The sequence below is a fragment of the Zootoca vivipara genome, chromosome 16, assembly GCF_965207765.1.
Source record: "Zootoca vivipara chromosome 16, rZooViv2.hap1.1, whole genome shotgun sequence".
NCBI lineage: Eukaryota > Metazoa > Chordata > Lepidosauria > Squamata > Lacertidae > Zootoca > Zootoca vivipara.
The window spans coordinates 33334055-33354937 of NC_142599.1; the positions used below are offsets into that span (position 1 = coordinate 33334055).

At 48.3% G+C, this 20883-nt stretch overlaps 2 protein-coding genes and 1 non-coding gene across 5 annotated transcripts; 2 read left to right on the top strand and 1 right to left on the bottom strand.

Moving 5' to 3' along the window:
• Positions 1-215: 215 nt before the first annotated feature.
• Positions 216-1138, top strand: DPM3 (dolichyl-phosphate mannosyltransferase subunit 3, regulatory). 2 transcript variants are annotated; one of them, XM_060269355.2, is made up of 2 exons: positions 216-318; positions 767-1138. In XM_060269355.2, the coding sequence occupies exons 1-2, from the start codon at positions 306-308 to the stop codon at positions 1066-1068; spliced, it is 315 nt and encodes a 104-aa protein (XP_060125338.1). In that variant the 5' UTR covers positions 216-305; the 3' UTR covers positions 1069-1138. The 2 variants fall into 2 exon arrangements, with proteins under 2 accessions (XP_060125338.1, XP_060125339.1); XM_060269356.2 differs by having other exon boundaries at positions 216-267.
• Positions 1139-6720: 5582 nt separating this feature from the next.
• On the bottom strand, positions 6721-15290 carry SLC50A1 (solute carrier family 50 member 1). Of its 2 annotated transcripts, none has more exons than XM_088660041.1 (6): positions 15208-15290; positions 13974-14051; positions 12130-12253; positions 10846-11007; positions 8793-8912; positions 6721-7814 (listed from the first exon to the last, which is right to left on the bottom strand). In XM_088660041.1, the coding sequence occupies exons 2-6, from the start codon at positions 14033-14035 to the stop codon at positions 7713-7715; spliced, it is 570 nt and encodes a 189-aa protein (XP_088516167.1). In that variant the 5' UTR covers positions 14036-14051; positions 15208-15290; the 3' UTR covers positions 6721-7712. The 2 variants fall into 2 exon arrangements, with proteins under 2 accessions (XP_088516167.1, XP_034954863.2); XM_035098972.3 differs by having other exon boundaries at positions 15012-15257.
• A 2346-nt stretch (positions 15291-17636) lies between these two features.
• TRNAI-AAU (transfer RNA isoleucine (anticodon AAU)) lies at positions 17637-17708 on the top strand. Its single transcript has one exon. It is a non-coding gene; the product is annotated as a tRNA-Ile (tRNA).
• Positions 17709-20883: the final 3175 nt, after the last annotated feature.

Genomic DNA, 20883 nt, shown 5'->3' on the forward strand with positions numbered 1-20883 from the left:
ACCATCAAAGCATTCTTGACATATGCCTGTCAAGCCTCTGCTTAAAGATTTCCGAAGATCTTGTGACTTTTTCTCACAGGAGAGAGAATAAACTACAACTCCCAGAATGCACCGCGGCGCGCAGCCTAATACCTAATTCCTGGAGGAGGCGGTGATTGGCTGGAAGGGGATATGACGTCACCCCGCGCGCCGCGCTCAGGAACCCAGCGCAAGAGCAGAATCCCGAATGCTGTACAGCGTCGCTGCTGACCAGGAAGGAAATTCCAGGTGGGAATTTCAGCCTAGGAGAGGAAATTGACAACTTGATGGGGGAGATGGGTAATTGTTGCTGAAATCTGGAAGGATTGCATTGGAGAAATAATAGCATTTACGCCATTCCTTCTTTTAAATGCTTGGGATTGCCAACTTTCCTCCCTTGCAGGGCTCCTGTGCCTTTCCCACGAGAGTGGGGAGCCATTGTGGTGGTTAGAGCATTTGACTCGGGCTAAGTGTTCCTCACTTCGTCTCTCCACTCTCCATTGTGCACGGATTAAGCCTGCGGCCAAATGGATGCCTTGTCTATGGATTTGAGGCAGTGTAGCCTGGTGGGTAGAGTGGGAAGGCACCAGGGTTCCCCAGCCAGGCAAAGCAGGGTGCAAAGCGGGACTGGCGAGGGGTGTGGCCTGGGGAAGTTCCCGTGGGGCCAGGCAGAGAGGTCTGGAGGGCCACACAGCCCAGAAGTCCCCTACTCCTGCTTCCAAGCGCTGACCCATCTCCTCTTCTCTAGGCTCGCTCAGCTGCACCGCCATGACAAAACTCCTGCAGTGGCTCTGGACTCTGTCTATCCTGGGCGCCGTCTGGGCAACTCTCACTCTCAACCTTTTGGGGCTCGACCCGCTGCCCCCAGCCTGGCACCAAGTGCTGTGGCCCCTGCCCACCTACCTGCTGGTGGCCTTTGGCTGCTACTCGCTGGGCGTCGTCGGGTACCGCTTGGCCACTTTCAACGACTGCGAGGAGGCGGCGAGAGAGCTGCAGGAGCAGATCCGAGAGGCCCGGGAAGACCTCTCCCGCCGCGGACTGAGGTTCTGACCCTCCCTGGCACAAGGACTTGGGCACAGCACCCCGTCGGGAGCAATAAATAAAATTTCAGACAACATAACTGAGCTCTTTGGTGGCCTGGGGGTGGATTTTTAAAAGAATCGAATCTGCTGGGAGTGGATTGCCTAGGTGCCGGTGCGAGGCAAGATATTGTGAACCAGTGCGTCCTATATTACACCTTTTCACCCCTGAATTGTAGAATATACACTGCCCTATTTTCGGCATTACCGGTAGCAGAAGCTGATGGGTTGTCTACTCCGCAGCACTGGCACATTGGGGCTCCTGAGATGAAGAGAATCTGATTTGTGTTCTTCAACAGAGGCGGTGATGGGCCCCTCAGACTAGCTGGGGACAGCTGGGCTAGCTCAGAGGTCCCCAAACTAAGGCCCGGGGGCCGGATGTGGCCCAATCGGCTTCTCAACCCGGCCCACGGAAGGTCCAGGAATCAGCATGTTTTTACATGAGTAGAATGTGTCCTTTTATTTAAAATGCATCTCTGGGTTATTTGTGGGGCATAGGAATTTGTTCACATTTTTTTCAAAATATAGTCCGGCCCCCCACAAGGTCTGAGGGACAGTGGACCGGCCCCCTGCTGAAAAAGTTTGCTGACCCCTGGGTTAGCTGAACTGAAGCAGGCAAGGGAATAGCACTTTGCACATGCTCAGGATAACTCTCAGTGGTGTGTGTGGGTGTTGTTGTTGTTTTAAACACCTTGTGTTTCAGGACTGACATATAAAGAGAGCCGGTGGTCGTGTAGCAGTTAGAGACTAGAACCAGGATGAGAGAAGGGTTCAAATGCCCCTTTGGCCACAAAGCTCACTGGGTGACCTTGGAGCAGTCGCTGCCACTCGGCCTAGCCTACCTCACAGGATTGTTTAAGGGATTTGAAGAGGGGGGAAAGCCATTTATGCCACCTTGAGCTTCTTGGAAGAAAAAGTGGGATATAAGAAATTAAATAAATCAATAAATAAAGATATCCCCAACCTGATCTCTGATAAGGATACACACAGAGGTTCCCCGTGTGCCTTTAGGGTAGGGTGGCTGTGGAATTTTTCCACCTGGGAATTCCTTCTGCTGCCTTATAACTGGATCTCAAAATGGCCTAGTTTCCGTGCAAACTTAAGGCTTTGTTGATGGCACCACAACTTTGGAAGACTGTTCCTGTTGAAATCAGGAAGGTACTTGGAAATCCTGATATTTTGTCACCTGCTGAAAACATTTCTGTTCCGCCAGGTATTTTTAGATAATTAATTTGATTCAGTGTGGGACGTTTGGCCTGCATTTTATGATTTTATAATTTCATGCTCTTTTTAACGCTTTTTTCATACGCTGCCACGATACATTTTTGCATGAGTTGTCGGTTCAGAAAGGCTCCTAAAAATGAGGCAAATGGAACCTCCTGGTTCAGAGGCAGTATACCCTTGCTGAATAGAAAATGTCAAGGACGGTGAATGGGGAGGCAGAAAATGTCAAGGACGGTGAATGGGCTTCTTTAGAAGTTTTGAATTGGCTGCTGAAAAGGGATACTGGGCTGTGGAGCCATTTGGATCCCTTCCAGTCAGGATTCAGGCCTCATCATGGGACTGAAACTGCCTTGGTCGCACTGGTCGATGATCTCCGGCGGGCTAGGGACAAAGGTAAGAGCTGTTTCCTTGTTCTGCTGGATCTCTCAGCGGCTTTTGACACCATCGACCATAACATCCTTCTGGACCGTCTAGAGGGCTTGGGAGCTGGGGGCACTGTCATGCAGTGGTTCCGCTCCTTCCTCCTGGGCCGTGTTCAGAAAGTGGTGGTGGGGAATGAGTGTTCAGACCCCTGGGCGCTCACTTGTGGGGTGCCTCAGGGTTCTGTCCTCTCCCCCATGCTTTTTAACATCTATATGCAGCCGCTGGGAGAGATCATCAGGGGGTTTGGGCTGGGTGTCCATCAGTATGCTGATGATACCCAGCTCTACCTCTCTTTTAAATCAGAACCAGTGAAGGCGGTGAAGGTCCTGTGTGAGTGCTTGGAGGCGGTTGGAGGATGGATGGCGGCTAACAGATTGAGATTGAATCCTGACAAGACAGAAGTACTGTTTGTGGGGGACAGGAGGCGGGCGGGTGTGGAGGACTCCCTGGTCCTGAATGGGGTAACTGTGCCCCTGAAAGACCAGGTGCGCAGCCTGGGAGTCATTTTAGACTCACAGCTGTCCATGGAGGCACAGGTCAACTCCGTGTCCAGGGCAGCTGTTTATCAGCTCCATCTGGTACGCAGGCTGAGTCCCTACCTGCCCGCTGACTGTCTCTCCAGAGTGGTGCATGCTCTAGTTATCTCTCGCTTGGACTACTGCAATGCGCTCTACGTGGGGCTACCTTTGAAGGTGACCCGGAAACTACAACTAATCCAGAATGCGGCAGCTAGACTGGTGACTGGGAGCGGCCGCCGAGATCACATAACACCGGTCCTAAAAGACCTACATTGGCTCCCAGTACGTTTCCGAGCACAATTCAAAGTGTTGGTGTTGACCTTTAAAGCCCTAAACGGCCTCGGTCCGGTATACCTGAAGGAGCGTCTCCACCCCCATCGTTCTGCCCGGACACTGAGGTCCAGCTCCGAGGGCCTTCTGGCGGTTCCCTCATTACGAGAAGCCAAGTTACAGGGAACCAGGCAGAGGGCCTTCTCGGTAGTGGCACCCACCCTGTGGAATGCCCTCCCACTAGAGGTCAAAGAGAACAATTACCAGACCTTTAGAAGGCATCTCAAGGCAGCCCTGTTTAGGGAAGCTTTTAATGTTTGATGGATTTCTGTATTTTAGAATTTCTGTTTTTTTGGAAGCCGCCCAGAGTGGCTGGGGGAACCCGGCCAGATGGGCGAGGTATAAATAATAAATTATTATTATTATTATTATGGAGTAATGGGGAGGGAGGGTCTTGACTTAAGACCCAACAGTGTTTCCTGGAAGCATCTGATTGACCGCTGTACAAACAGGTTGCTGGATTGATCCAGCAAGGCTTCTTCCTGTTGCTTTACAACTACCGTATTTTTCCATGTAGAAGACTAGGTTTTTTACCTAAAAAAATAATGTCGAAAATTAGGGGGCACCCCGAGTCCCCCAAAATAGGGGGCATCTTATACATGGGGGCGTCTTATAGACGGGAAATTATGGTATTTCTCAAGCATCCTAATTTCTACTCAAAAGTTGATGGCCAAGTAACCTCCTTGGGGCGCAAGCCTGGGCAGTGTGTCTAGACACTCTGGGCTGCCAACACAACCATCACCCCCTCTCGGCCTCACAGATGTGGTCCAAAGGTAAGCAGAGCAAGATGTTTGGCACCAGCTCGGGTGCAGGAGATGCCGGAAGGAGGCATACAAGGGACTCCGCTCCAGATTTGTGTAGGGTTTACTCCTTAGCCTTTTCTTCTCCCAAAGGTACCCTGCAAGGCAGCAGAACAATTGTAATCAAGTTTTAAAAATATGGAATGATAGGAAATAATAATAATAATAATAATAATAATAATAATAATAATAATAATAATAATAATAATTATACCCCACCCATCTGGCTGGGTTTCCCCAGCCACTCTGGGCGCCTTCCAACAGAAAAATGAAATAAAATAATCTATTAAACATTAAAAGCCTCCCTGAACAGGGCTGCCTTCAGATGTCTTCTAAAAAATCTGGTAGCTGTTTTTCTCTTCGACATCTGATGGGAGGGCGTTCCACAGGGCAGGCGCCACCACCGAGAAGGCCCTCTGCCTGGTTCCCTGCAACTTGGCTTCTCGCAACGAGGGAACCGCCAGAAGGCACTCGGTACTGGACCTCAGTGTCTGGGCAGGACGATGGGGGTGGAGACGCTCCTTCAGGTATACTGGACTGAGGCCATTTAGGGCTTTAAAGGTCAGCACCAACACTTTTGAATTGTGCCCGGAAAGCTTGGAGCAGAAAGACATCCTTTAAAATTGTGGCGCTGCAAAAGTTTGAAGGCCAGGTTGAAGCTGTTTCAGAGCAGATCCATGGAGTGTTGGGGCCCCTGGGCTAGCCATGCCAATTAACTTCAATGGGTTTACTCTCGGGCATCCAATGTTCAATACAACCCACTATTTCTTTCCTGGACTCTATATAGTCTGCGAAAGAATCCTGTGTGACTCAGAAGCTTGCAACATCTGCCCAAAATGCCAGTTGACCCAATTTCTCTTTAAAGTTATCCTCTCTCCACAGTTGCATTTCTTGTTCTGCAGTGCCAAACGCAGCCCCTGAGGACGCAATCCTGGAGAACAGCCTGCCCTGTGCGTCAGGCGAGCTTCTGCCATAAACTGGAACCTCCCCATCCTCCTGGCCCTGCCAGGTCTCTCCTCCTTGTTCCAAAGCCAGGATTTTCTAGATTTTTAAAATTAGCACCTGCACAGCTGGCGTGGCAAAGTGAGCTGGATAATTAGCAGGAGCGAACTAATGACTGGCTTCCGGGGATATCGGTGGCTTCGAGGACTGGAAAGGTGTGGTGCGTTTTTCCCTAGAGTACAGCACACTTGATAAATTCCGAGGAGGCTGGGCACGAGGCTTGGCTTTAAAATGTCAGCTCCTGAATCATGAGAACCTGTTGGCAAGGGAGGCGCACTCTGCACGTGATCAGAGGCATGGCGCTGCTGTGAACCACAGGACAGCTCTGGGATTAGAAATGGTTTCAAGATCCCAGAGAATTACGAACACTGTTGCAATCAGCCTGTTTTGGTGCGGGAGACAGAGACGTTCAAAGGGGAGACAACCCCCCACCCCACTCCACCCCAAGACACCCTTACATGGCACTTCGAGGCAGCTTGTGCAGGAGAACTTCCTGCTGGGTGGTGGACGCAAGAGAGAAGCAGGGTCGTTCCACCAGCTTTGCCAAAAGGGCACCTTTTACCCCTGGGCTCTTTCTGTGCCAGCCAGTCATGTAAGAACTGCTATCTGAGAGTTGGCGCCAGAGTTTGCTTTCTTTCCTCTTCCCTCCCTGATGCTCTTCCCTCTTTTGCCGTTTTTCAGGTTGTAAGCCTGTGGGGAAGGACTGCCTTGTTTTAATTGATGTAAGCCACTCTGGAAATCTTTTTGGCCGAGAAGCAGGGGGCCAAATGCACTGAATTGTTAATAAACAAACAAACAAACAAACCAAAGACCAGACCAAATGCTCAATTAGTCCAGCCTCCTGTTTCATATAGTGGTCAATTAGATGCATCCAGGGAAAGCAACTGCCCTCTCCGGGATAAAAGAAAGGACTGGGACCTTTATTTCTAGGGGGCGGTAGCTCCATGGCAGAGTATCTGCTTTGCATGCAGGAGGTTCCAGGTTTGATCCCGGGAATCTCCAGGGAAAAGACCCCTTGCCTGAAACCCTGAAGAGCTGCTGCCAGTGTAGTAGAAAACATTGAGTTATTTTTACCAATGAGCTAGGCAGCTTCTAATGTTCCTATTCCAATCAGCCCTTTGTTCACATCCATGAGGACTGGAACCTTACTTTATCTCTAGGAAAGAGCCCCAGTTCAGTGGCAGAGCACACGGTTGGCAGAGAGACTCCCTTGCCTGAAACCCTGGAGAGCGGCTGCCAGTCAGTGTAGACAATACTGAGCTACATGGACTCGGTATAATGGCAGCTTCCTCAAGTCCTACACAGAAAGGAGGATGGCAAGGCGCGTTCTCCTCCCAGAAAACAACCTGGTTTATTACAAGGCACTTCGTGTGGAAAGTCACAGCTTCTTAGGCAAGTCTTCCGGAGCTCAGAGCTGAGCAATCGCTCCAGAGACTGGGGCAAGAAGACAGGGGCGGAGGGGGCATTTGTGGGGCAGTAAGACGAAGGGGAAAGTAGGGGGAGAAAACTTGGTCAAAAGGCACTCCTGGAGGACGGAGGCGGAAACTGTGAAGTCCTCACTGCTCGGACGGCAGAAACGGTTGTCCGCTGAATGGGGGGAGAAAGTTGCCTTCTGGAAGTAATGCATTAAAGCGAGGAGGCCCCCAGTATTTTCTTTTTGGGGAGGGGGGGTTTCCGCGTTGACACCTCCTAGGCCTAGGGTGAAGAACGTGGGTGGCTGGTTAGGATGCTGCTGGACCCCAACTCCCATCAGCTCCACCCAATGGTGAGGCATGATGGGAGTTGTAGTTCAACAGTGTTCCAGGATTCCAGCTCCCATCAACCATAAAGGCTGATGGGCAAGGGATGATGGGAGTTGTAGTTCAACAATGTTACAGAACTCCAGCTCCCATCAACCAGAAAGGCCGATGGGCAAGGGACGTTGGGAGTTGTAGTTCAACAATGTTACAGAACTCCAGCTCCCATCAGCCAGCACGGCCGATGGGCAGGCATGATGGGAGTTGTAGTCCAGCAGCACCCGGAGGGCTGCTGTTGTACCCTGGAAAAGCAGCAGAGAGAGTAGGTTGGTTCCTTCATCCTTTTCCTGCTCTGGGGCAGGACTGGGGGCCTCTGGCTCCTTGGTTTTCAGTCTGCACCATATAGCTCAAGATGGAGGAGGAATTGTTCCTGCCGCGGAGTCCACTTGCGCAGTCTGGAAGGTTGGAGCGGGGGGGGGGAGGCTCCTGAGGGCGCAAGGAGAGCTGGGACGCAGCAATCACACCCAGCTGAGACTCAGCGCTTTCCCCCCTTCCTTGGCCAAGGGCCCATCCCCTGGGTCCTCAGGCTTGCAGCAACTTGTAGGTTTTGTTGAGGTCCGGAGGGAAGTGCCAAAACAGCCAGAACCGGATGAGGCTGGTGGCTATGCCTGGCACGTTGGGGACCTGGAAGAGGCGGAAAAGAGGTCAGTGGCAGAGTACAGGTGAAATTCGGAAAACTGGAATATCGTCGAAAAGTGCATTTATTTCAGTGATGCAACTTATTATTTTTTATTTTCCTTTTAATTTTGACAAATGCTTTCTTTAGGAAATTCCACAGTAATAAAACAAATAGTTACAATAATACAAAAATAAACCTGTGACTCTGGTGGGACTCGAACCCACAACCTTTGAATCACTTCACTACGCTAGAAGTCCAATGCGCTATCCATTGCGCCACAGACATTTATTTCATTAATTCCATTCCATTTTATAATTGACCCGCCTAACGACAAATAATGACAATTACAACAAATAAAGGCTTGACATATCTTGCTTTGCATATCATGCATCTATCTCATATATTGGTTTCACCTTTTAAGTCGCGTTACTGAAATAAAGGCACTTTTCGACGATATTCTAATTTTCCGAGTTTCACCTGGATCTGCTTTGCTCGCAGAAAGTCCCCAATGGCTCATTCCCCAATAGCACCTCTCCAGGTGTGGGGGGTGGGGTGGGGTGGGGTGGGAGAGAGACCCCTGCCTGAAACCCTGGAGAAATGCTGCCAGCCAGTGCAGACAACACTGCGCTCATTGGACTAAAAAACCCGACTGCATAAGACAGCACCTTAAAACCTCTTAACCCGAGAGGGAGATATGGGGAGGAACGAGGTGAAGGGCAAACAGGAGGAAGGGGGGGCGGGGGAGAAAAACCAATCAAAAAAATCCAATTGCATCACCACCACCCGCTCTCATGTTCCTCTCTGCCTCCCCACCCCACCCCACCCCGGGTGATTTATTGACCTCTCTGTTTAATTAATTAAAATCAATGCCGCATGATTTATCAGAGGGCAGAGACGGGGGCACAACCGCTCGTCGGGTACTGCCGCGGCCACCTCCATGTGCGCAAAAATCGGGCGGGCGCACACACACGTGCGCTGCTCACCGCGATGTAAACATCCTGGAGCAGAATCCCATACAAGGTCCAGGAGGCCGAAGCCAGGAAGGTCGTGACCGTCAGCGGGAAGGAGAGGCACTGCGTGGAGCGGCTCCTCACGATCTTGGCCTGCGAAGACGCAAAGAATTGTCCGGTTCAGAGGTGTCAGGTCTGACCGTCGGCACCAAACAAAGACGAGCCTGGCTGCTGGATCTGACCCCAAAGCCCACCTGGGTCCACCACCCCAGTCTCGCAGTGGCCAACCAGATGCGTCCTCTGTCGTCCCAATCTCCTTGTGCCCTCCATCTTTCCCAACATCAGGGTCTTTTCCAAGGATTCTTCTCTTCTCATCAGGTGGCCAAAGTATTGGAGCCTCAGCTTCAGGATCTGTCCTTCCAGTGAGCACTCAGGGCTGATTTCCTTCAGAATGGATAGGTTTGATCTTCTTGCAGTCCATGGGACTTCTCAAGAGTCTCCTCCAGCACCATAATTCAAAAGCATCAATTCTTTGGCGATCAGCCTTCTTTATACCCGCCCATCTGGCTGGGTTTCCCCAGCCACTCAGCTAGATGGACCAATAGACTCAGTATAAGGCAGCGTCTTATGTGACACTTCCCTTTGAACGGTGGGTGATTTTCCTGTCAGACATAGACACACACACCCCTACATTCCCCCATGCAGGCAGGCAATTGGTATTTAAGGAAACATTTTCACCAGGAAGAAGCTCTCACGGGTTTCCCAAACTTGGGTCTCTAGCTTGTTTTTGGACTACAATTCCCATCATCCCTGACCACTAGTTCTGCTAAGCAAGGGATGATGGGAGTTGTAGTCCAACAACAGCTGGCGATCTAGTTTGGGAGAAGTCATGCAGGCCAGAAAAAAGAAGACGGAAACCTCTCAAAGGCTGGGATTTTTCCCGCAAGCCTTGGTTCCTCTCATATCTCTGTACTAAACCACACTTCCCAGTTCCACGTGAACTGGGACCAGTGTGTTCGTTCAACAACCCGAGTCCTCCAACTTATCCGGTTTCTCGGGATCACAAATGCTCACTCTCTCTCTCTGAACAAGGACATTTCCTTTTCACCTTAAGAAAACAATAATAATGAAGGACTTGCCATGCCGCCACCTGGCAGGCAGGCTTGGCTTCCGGAAGATTCCGGTCCTGCCGTTGTCTCATCACAGGAAGAGGCACCGGCCTCACTAGACACCTGAGCTGCGGTGCGCAAATGTTTTGGATGGCTAAGCAGGGTGGGGATGGGATCGGGGCCAAAGCAGAGAGTTACGCAACACAGGATGAAGCCACAGGGATGACTAGGCCCGATAGGGCTATGCCATCTGAGGGCAGGCACTTATTTAGTCGTAAATTCACCTCTCTTATTCATTTCTTTTTAAAAAAGAAAACCAACAACACCCTTAATCCGTTTATATCATAGCCCTTCTAAATAACAGTTTCCAGGATGCTATATTTAATTGGTCAGCTGAATGACCCTCAGCCTTGAGGGTCAAATGCGGCCCTCTAAACCTTCCTATCTGGCCCTTGGAACTCTCACCAGGCCACGCCTGCTTTGCAGCCTCCTGGGGTGTTTTTCCCCCTGGCAGAAATGTGTCCTTGAACTCTGTTCATGCCTCTTGGCTTGCCTGTGTAAGAAAAAACCCCAAACGCTTGAAAATGTACGCTCGGGAAACATACAACATGCCAGCGGCAAACTTGAGTTTCCATTAGCAATTTCAAATCAGCCCTTTTTTAAAAAACTTTGGGATTTTAAATGACGGTTTTGAATAGCCTTGATTAAAACTGGACTCGATTAATAGAACTGGGCTATTATGGGCCTTGGGCCTGGCCCAGCGACCAATCTCTTTCCTATATGGTCTTAGGTTCAGACGGTGCCTGTGGAACTCATTCCCACAAGATGTAGCGACGTCCGCCCACTTGGATGGCTTGAGAAGGGGCCTGGAAGATTCCAGTAGGAAAAGGGAATATCCGTGGCTGCTGTCGAGAGGGCAATATTACTCCTGCATGCTAGTTTATGAGGATCGCAATATATATATTTTTGTAGCATACCAGGTCAGCCAGTGGCGAGAGGTACATGGTGATGGTGAAGAGGCTGCAGAAGAGGCCCAGGCGCGTCAGGCGCATGGAAACATCCGGAACCAGCAGGTTGAAGTAGCCGTAGCCGAGGAGGAGTACTGCCAATAAGGCCATGGTCTTCAACAGCACAGCCCGCTAGACGAGGGAAGGGGAAAAGGAGATGGTTATTTGGAATCAACAACACTCACTATTTAAACTTCTACTCCATTTCTCGCTCCCATCTGCACCAGGCATTTAAAAGTGGTATCATCCCACTTTAAGCACTCACGACTCTCCCCACGGAAGGCATGCGGTTGGAACCATCACTAGTTATTTTTTAAGGATCGGGTAAAAATGTTTCTTTTCAGCCAGGCTTTAAGCTAGCAAATTTTATATATCGTGGCATATTTTAGTATTTGTGTTAGACCACCTTTGATGTCTATGCATGTGGTTCGCTTTTATTACCTTTTCATAGAATCACAGAATAGTAGAGTTGGAAAGGACCATTTAGTCCAACCCCCTGCAATCCAAGAATATTTTTGCCCAGCGCCAAGGCTCGAACCCATGACCTTGAGCAGGCATAGGCAACCTTGGCTCTCCAGATGTTTTGGAACTACAACTCCCATGATCCCTGACCACTGGCCCTGTTAGCTAGGGATCATGGGAGTTGTAGTTCCAAAACATCTGGAGAGCCAAGGTTGCCTTGAGTCTTCATGCACTACCAGCCAAGCTGTATTTTAGCTTGGTTTCCATTTTTCGTATTCTACTGGAAGTTGCTATGAGTTTATTTTTTCACCAAAAAAGTGACCAATAAGTGCAGTGAATAATAATTATATACATTATGCACATTAAATATATACATTAAAAAATCATGCAAGGCACTTGGGTTTGTGTGTGTAATCATGCAAAGCTGGATTTGTGTGTGTAATACAGAAGTCTCCCTCCTTCCCTCCGCAGTGCCCTGCAAATGACCCAGGTAGTAAGTCAGGGCGTGGCTGGAGCACTATGGAAAATTTATGGCCCATCAAAACATGGTCTGTTGTTGATTCAAGATACCAGCCCTCTTGAGTCAACAGCCTCTGAATGTGGGCCTGAGGGTGCCAGCAAAGAGCCAGTTCAAGAGCTTGTTACAAAACGGCACATGGTACAGGCTTCTTGGGATTGTACCACTTGAGAAGGTGCAGTGGTCACGAGCCAGGAAACTCCTCCCCGTTTGTAAAAAGCTAGCATCTCAGGGAGAAAGGGTTTTGTCTGATTTTGGCCACATTCCCCACCCACCTTCTCCGAGCTGAAGTAGAAGTAGACCAGGATGTAGAGAGTCTGCAACGTCACGCCCACTGCGTTGACAAGGATGAGTGTCCAGTCTCCCTTCAGGAAGCCATAACTCAGCCAGCTCAAATTACTGATGGGGAAACAGAAGGTAAAAGTTACGGTGTGCTGCTTTTAACGAGGACAGCCATTCCAGTAACTCCAAATCACACAGTGTAGCCGGCACAGGACGTACCGCAGAAGGGGTCAGGGTGCCAAAAAAACCGCATCTCTGCTAACAGCCATATCACAATCATGCACACCCAGAGCTCAGTTAGCCTGCAGCAGAATCATGGCCGAAGCTACCAGGTGCAAGATCTCTGCGTCCCAAGAACCTCAGGCTGCATTTGTAAGATGTCAAGTCTCTAGTCCTTATGGGTACAAACATACGCTAAAAACAGTATGGGCAAAGCGGCCCAAACAATCATGCGTACTTGGTAAGAGGGAGGTAGGGTTTCTGTCTGCCGCTTTTTGAATTGCAGCGCAACCCTAACCATGTCTACCGTACTTTAATGCAAGTCCTTTTGAATTCAATATTAGCTTGCGTTAGGAATACAGCCGGGGATCATTTTGAGGGCTTGTTGTTTTTAGTTTCCCTAAAATATAATGCATTTTTCAGTATTTTTAAATTGCCTCAAGACATTTTTGTAGTAGATCTCCAACAAATGAAGTCAATAATAATGATCAATCCAGTATGAAAGATTTTCTAAACATTCAAGTATTGGTTTGAACTTCCTAAACAATGTTTGTATTTGAATAGTGTTTTTTGCTCTTGGTTCCTTCTAGACTTTGTCGTTTGTTTTGGTTTGCTATTGATTGATTTTATTTTATTTTATTTTGGTTTGGTTTTGTATTCCCCCCCCCCCTTTTTTCCTTTTTAATGTTTCCTGGTTATTTTAAATATTTCTATCCTGTCTTTTGTAATAGTTATTTACATTTTAGAATACTGTATGTAACCAATTATTTTCATTCTTTTTTCCTTTTGTAAATTTTGAACATGCAATAAAGTATTTTTTTAAAAAAATTAAAAGAATACAATAAAAAATAATGACAATGATAAAGGTAGTGTAAGTGGGGATGAAATATGTTCATTTCCTATCTTCTTGTAGATTGCTATTATTATTATTATTATTATTATTATTATTATTATTATTATTATTATTATCATCGTCGTCATCATCATTCAGTGTCTTGCATGAGTAGCAAATCAAAAATAAAGTATGAATCAATCAAAATAGGAAACCACGCAGCCATAGAAAAATATGCTTTATTCAGGCTGCGGAATCTGGGTGCAGAAGAATTGCTGGTTTTAGCAGAGCTCACTCTGCAACCTTGTTTACATCGCCCAGGTTGCAGCTCTAACCCCAAAGGGCAAACTTGTGCACTTGTGCAGACTTGCCAACGACCACCCAAAGACATGCAATAGCAGGAGCCCGCTCTGCGCAGTTAGGCTGCATGTGCAAGGGACAGGGAGGCTGAGGCCCTCCAGATAAAGCTGGAGGCCAGCTCCCCTCAGCTCCTGCAGCCAGCACGGCCAAAGGTCCGGGGTAATGGGAGTCCAGCAGCTTTTGAAGGACCACCACACTCCCCATCCTTGTCCTAGACACAGGTGGTCCCAACCAATCAGGGATCACCTATTAAATGCACCTACAGAGGTGTAAAGCAGGGATGGGGAAGCTGCGGCCATCATGTTGGACTCCAATTCCCATCAACCCCTGCAGCCAGCAGGGGTGGTTGGAGGTGGAATCCATCAATGTTTGGCCACAGGTTCCACAACCACGTTAAGAGCGCCCCCAATGAGTCCCAGTCCATACTTGACATCGGTGGTGAGGAACGGCAGGAACTGGATGTTCTCCACACTCTGGGTTGCAAACATCTGCTTTAGGTCAGACCTGGGGAAGAGGCGAGAGAGGATACCTTGTCGTCACGGGGGCTGACGTAGTTCCCCATTTGATTACAACCAGGCGCCTGTGTGCCCATAGCTCCATGCTTCCACCACCCGTCCCACCGCTCTGCCCCACTCACATACCCAGCTCTGTGCCACTTGAACCCGTTTTGTCTTCATTTTTAAAGCACCCACACCTGCACCAAAGGATCCTGGGAAATGTCATTTCCTCTCGCGGCGCTACAATTCCCAGCACCCTCAGCAAACGACAGTTCCCAGGATTATTGGGGTTCGTATGTGTGCTCTAATTGTGTACGTGGTCTGTGTTCCCCACACCATCCTTGGTTCTATCTGCCCCACATCAAAATACACCCCATGCCTTAACCCACATAAATTATAAGTGCGGCACTGAACCAAAAAGCCGTTGGGGATGGGAGCGAGAGAAAACACCTAGAACAGGCAACCCTTGGCCTACAACTCCCATGATCCCTAGCTAACGGGACCAGTGGTCAGGGATGATGGGGTTTGTAGTCCAAAACATCTGGAGGGCCGAAGTTTGGGGGTGCCTGACCTGGAATATTGAAGACCTGAACCTGAGCCTTTTGTCGATATATCCTGCTGCATAGCAACCCACTTCCTGGTAGCTCCGCCCCATAAAACTGTTATTGTCAACACCTCTCGCACACAGACACGTCGCTGGAGCTCTGCCCCACCGCGATAAGTGCGACACTCCAAGCCACGTCGCATTCACACGTGCACACTGGGGGGGGGAGCCCTACGTGTCTACCTCGGGGGCAGAGCTTGACACTTGCTGGGGAAGAAGGGCAGGAGATCCACCTCCCCACCCCACCCCTGCTACAGCCCCACATCCCTGACCCAACCAGAACCCACCCACCCCAGGCCCAGATGTGGTTTGTTTGCGCCCTCCCCACAACCAATGCCCCCCACCAAAAAATGATGCGCTCACAGGCCAGTCCCGAACATGCCCAGGGAGAAGAGTAGGCAGGCCCCCGAGAGCAGCTGCAGCCCCACCGGACCCATCGCGGAGGCTCTGTCCAAGATCGATCCCCGGAGGAAGCCCTGCGGGGAACCGCTCGCTGCCTCCCTCCCTCCCTCCCGGGCAAACCCCCCGCGATGGGGCGCCTGGCCGCCCTCCTTCCCACCTCGGCCGGATCCTCCTCGCCCGGACCCGCCTCCCGCTCCGCCCCTCCGCCAAAGTGGCCCAGGCAGCCGCGCTGCCGCAGCTCCGCCTCGCACGGGGCGGGCCGTGGGAAAGGGCGCGGCGTTCAGGCTTCCCTAAAGGGCAGGAAGGATGGCTGGGTTCCGGGGCTCAAGCAAAGGGGCTCGTGAATGGTTTGGGAAAGGATCTCAGTCCCTGCACATCTTTTCTTTATTTCCCCCCCCCCGCTTTGTTGGGTTTTGAAAGGGAGAGAGAGAGGTTCCAGGGCTCACACACAGAGGGAAATGGGCCCCAGGGCTTAGTCCCTGCACCTATTTTATTTATTTCTCCTTCCTCTACTGGGTTTTGAAAGGGAGAGAGAAAGGTTCTGGGGCTCACACACGGAGGGAAATGGGCCCAAGGGCTTAGTCCCTGCACCTATCTTCCTTATTCCCTTCCCCCCCCCCACTGGGTTTTGAAAGAGAGAAAGGTTCCGGGGCTCACACATGGAGGAAACTGGGCCCCAGGGCTCAGTCCCTGCACCTATTTTATTTTTCTTTCCCTATTGGATTTCAAAAGGAAGAGGAGAGGTTAGGGGCCCAAACAAGAGGGGTGGGGGTTCAACAACAGCACCTACAGGCGAAACTCAGAAAAATTAGAATATCATCGAAAAGTGCATTTATTTCAGTAATGCAACTTAAAAGGTGAAACCAATATATGAGATGATATATGCATGACCTGCAAAGCAAGATAGGTCAAGCCTTTATTTGTTGCAATTGTAATTATTTGTTGTTAGGCGGGTCAATTATAAATGGAATGGAATTAATGAAATGTAATGCAGTAGTGATGTTTGTTTTTGTTTATTTTTGTATTATTGTAACTATTTGTTTTATTACTGTGGAATTTCCAAAAGAAAGCATTTGTAAAAATTAAAAGAAAAAGAAAAAACAATAAGTTGCATTACCGAAATAAATGCACTTTTCGACGATATTCTAATTTTCCGAGTTTCACCTGTATTTCCTTTCAAAAAAAAGAAAAAAAAGAAATGGGAGAGGTTCCGGCGCTCAGGCATGGAGGCAATTGTAGCTTCTGGAGCTAAGGCCTATTTTCTTTTCTGTTACCGGGTGCGGAACAAAAGTGGGAGAGGTGCCAGGGCTCAAATGTGGGGTAATAGGCTCTGGGGCTTAGCCCCTGTACCTATTTTATTGTTCCTTTTGGATTGTAAAGCAGCGGAGGGGGGGGAAGAGGCGGGGCAAATCAAGAGAAGAAATACCAAGGAGTCCCGGGATGGAGAACAGAGCTGTGTGGAAAAGTGTGTAGAAACTCCACCCACTTTTGCCACTGGCCCCAGCCACCACCTGCATGTGGCCCCTGGAAGGCTGCCGAGAATGGAATGTGGCCCTCAGGATGGAAAAGCTCCCCCACCCCTTGCTTAAGGGGCAGGGGAAAGAGACGCTGGGGCTCAAGCAAGGACTTAATGGCTTCCCAGGCCCAGGCCCTATTTTCTCAATAGGGTTAAAAGAAAGGGAGGGGAGCAGAATAGGTGCTGGGGCTCAAACAAGGGCGTAATGGGCTCCAGGATTCAACATCTGCCCTTGTTTTCTTTTTTGAAAATGAGGAAAGAGGTACTGGGGCTGTGACACAGTAGTAATGGGTTATAGGGCTTAGCCCCTGAACCTATTTTCTTATCCCTATAAAATGAGTGGAATGGGGGAATGGGTTCCAGGGTTCAGCCCCAGCACCTGTTTCCTACAGGGCAAAAAAACCGGACAAGAGGTTATGGGGCTGAAACAAGGACTGGGTGGGAAAAGGGATACAATTCCTGATGCTTAAAAGCAGGACTTAGTTGGTTGCAAGGCCTACCCTCAAAATCTGTTTCATTTTCCCACCCATGGGATTTTAAAAAGTGGGGGGGGGAGAGATAGGTGCTGGGGCTTCTGGAGGAATTAATTGATCCTGGGACTTCGTCATCGAGGCTCCGTCCTGCTGTTCATTTTCTCCTGCCTCCCCTTAAACAAACACGCAGTATTACGAGTTTTAGCAAGCGAGACAATTGGTTTGAACAAAGCGTTACCAGCCTAAGACAACAGATCGATACGGAACACAACCAAACACAATAACAACGGAGAAAAGGGAGAAGGAAAGTTAATTGTTCATCTTTCTGAGTCATTATTCTTCAGCAGATGCACCCAAACAGTTAGATTGCGTGGGATGAGGGTGTGCGAGAGAGAGATGTAAATAGAACATTTCCAGAGAGACGCTACACGAGTCGCTATAATTATAACAATAAAAAGCAGTATTTATGTTGTGTTTGTGGGTTGCTCAACATGTTCCAAGTTGTACCCAGCTAAGGCCCCGTCTGTACTATGCGTTTAAAGCACGACTGTCACTTTAAGCAGCTGTGTCTTCTCCCAAAGTCTCCTGGGAACTGTAGCTTGTTAGCTCAATTGGCAGAGCATGAGATTAATAATCTCAGGGTTGTGGGTTCGAGCCCCACCTTGGGCAAAAGATTCCTGCATTGCAGGGGGTTGGACTAAAGGACCTCTGAAGGTCCCTTCCAACTCCACATAAAATTACAATATAAAAGCTGCAAAACACATAGTAAAAAGGACACCAACTAGCCAATAACCCACCCTCTTCCCACAACTCATTTAAAAGGACATCGGCTGTCAATCAGTCCAAGGCCTGGTTGAAAAGGAACTTTTTTGCCTGGGCCTAAAGGTGTAAATATGGGACCCAGGTGGTGCTGTGGGCTAAACCACTGAGCCTAGGGCTTGCTGATCAGAAGGTCAGCAGTTCGAATCCCTGTGACGGGGTGAGCTCCCGTTGCTCGGTCCCAGCTCCTGCCAACCTAGCAGTTCGAAAGCACGTCAAAGTGCAAGGAGATAAATAGGTACCGCTCCAGCGGGAAGGTAAACAGTGTTTCTGTGCGCTGCTCTGGTTCGCCAGAAGCGGCTTTGTCATGCTGGCCACATGACCTGGAAGCTGTACGCCGACTCCCTCGGCCAATAATGCGAGATGAGTGCCGCAACCCCAGAGTCGGTCACGACTGGACCATAGCTGCCAAGTTTTTCGCTTTTCTCACGAGGAAGCCTATTCAGCATAAGGGAAAATCCCTGTAAAAAAGGGATAACTTGGCAGCTATGGACTGGACCTAATGGTCAGGGGTCCCTTTACCTTTAAAGGTGTAAAATGAAGGCGCCAGGTGAACTTCCCTTGGAATATAATGGTCATTCTGTGAGTGTTCACATTTGGAATTATAAAGCTTTACAATTACACCAACCCATTTTGCTCGTTATTGATATTTATTTGTAATTTTTATTTATGATTTTCAGTTATATACATTACAATAGTTTTACAATCATTCTAACATTTCAAAACTCACCTTTCTTCCTCCTCTTTCTGCGGTTCCTTAAATTTATTTTGCATATTTCCTGCATATTCCAAATTAACTTATTCATTTATTTATCTACTGTAAATATATACTAAATATGTATTACAATTATCCTGCCAATGTTCTTATCTGTTTGCAGTTTGTTTGTAAATATTTCAATAAACCATTTCCATTCTTTTATAATAAAAAAAGTTTGTTATCTTGATTTATTATTTTTCCGGTAAGTTTTGCCATTTCTGCATATTCCATAAGTTTTTGTATCCATTCTTCTTTCGTCAGGACTTATTTTTCTTTCCATTTGGGGGCAAATAACATTCTTGTAGTCACATACATGAATAATTTTTTATATAGTATGGGTAGTTCAGCCTCAATAATTCCCAAAAGGAGAGCTTCTGGTTTTGGGGGATTTTTTTTCCCCAATTGCTATTTTTAACATCTTTTCCAATTCATTATATATCATTTCCCAATAAGCTTTAACCTTGGCATAAGACCACCACATAGGATAAAAAGTACTTTATTTCTCTTTGCATTACCAACACTTATTCAATTTTGATTTATACATTTTTGCCAGTTTACTCGGTGTTAGATATCATCAATATAACATTTTCATATAGTTTTCTCTTAAGCCATAGCATGCTGTGAATTTTATATCTGTATTCCACAATCGTTCCCATGCTTCTGTAGCTATATCATAACCAATATCTATTACCCAGTGTATCAATGAGGATTTTACTTGCTCTTCCTTTGTCTCCCATTCCAATACATCTTATACCAGGCATCCCCAAACTGCGGTCCTCCAGATGTTTTGGCCTACAACTCCCATGATCCCTAGCTAAGAGGACCAGTGGTCAGGGATTATGGGAGTTGTAGTTCAAAACATCTGGAGGGCCGAAGTTTGGGGATGCCTGTCTTATACATTTTAGATAGCGCATTAACATTACATTCCAACAGATCTGTCTCCAATTGTGATGTTTGTTATTCATATTTATTTACGTAGGAACCTAGAAGGCTTCCTTATACAGAATCAGATTATTGGTCCATCTAGCTCAATAATGCCTGCACTGACTGGCAGTGGTTCTCTAGGATTTGAAACAGGATTCTCTCCCAGCCCTAACTGGTGATTGAACCCAGGATCTTGAATCAGGGACCCCTGAGCTATGGCCCTTCAATTCAATGAAGCACATTCAGTGTACACAGTAACGCCCAGGCCACAGGTCCCTGCCCGCAAGAAGCCTACAGTCTTTAACTGCCCAGATTATTTGGGACATAAAGTGGTGCTCCCTGGACTAAAATTATCTTTAGGCCCGTCGATATTCTTATTACATTGTATGAAAGATGTACCAAATAATCATCAAGATCCCATTTTGAGGACGGCTGCTAGGGTCGGCTAGGCTAAGCAATGGAGATTGCGAATCGACTGCGCTCGATATTGGAGCAGGAAAATAAATTATGAGCACATAACAGCTGCGTCGAAAAAGTATAGAGAAGGGAAAGAGAAAAGAGCCGGTCAGGTGTCCGCTGTTCGCCAGGAGCAACATAAAAGCTATCTGTCCACAAAAGTGACTTGAAGTCACAAGTTTCCTTTATCATATGCATATATTATGTAACTAGGATTCCTTGCAGTATAGTCATTCTGCAAACACGGTAATATTTTAATAGTTTCAAAAATAAGACTTACTATGCATAGATATATGCCTTAGCTCATCATCGTTAAGATTCCAAAGCGATCAGCAATATTAAAATGGACTTTTATTATATGATTACCTCGACTGCTGGAGGAGCAGGTGTTAGGCCATAGACTTGACACAAGATCTCATCTTTCGCTCCTCTTACTCAAGGTGTATTGGATGATTTGGGATGAGAAAACCACTCTGCGTGCTCAGAGGCTGTCCTAGTATATAGCACAGGGGTCAGCAAACTTTTTCAGCAGGGGGCTGGTCCAGTGTCCCTCAGACCGGGTGGACTATATTTTTTGGGGGGGCAGAGAATGAATTCCTATGCCCCACAAATAACTCAGAGATGCATTTTAAATAAAAGCACACATTCTACTCATGTAAAAACACCAGGCAGGCCCCACAAGTAACCCAGAGATGCATCATATATAATAAAGTCCCTGTGTCTCTGCGTCCAGATTCCCTGTGTCCCTTTGTCCGCGCTAAGGCGCATGTGCCCCACGGACACAGGGACTGGACGAAGAGGCGGGACGTACACACGCACACGTTCTCTCCCCCCCCAACCCTCTGCCTCCCGTTCCCCTGCAGCCCGATGCCGGAGGCTCCCCGGAGC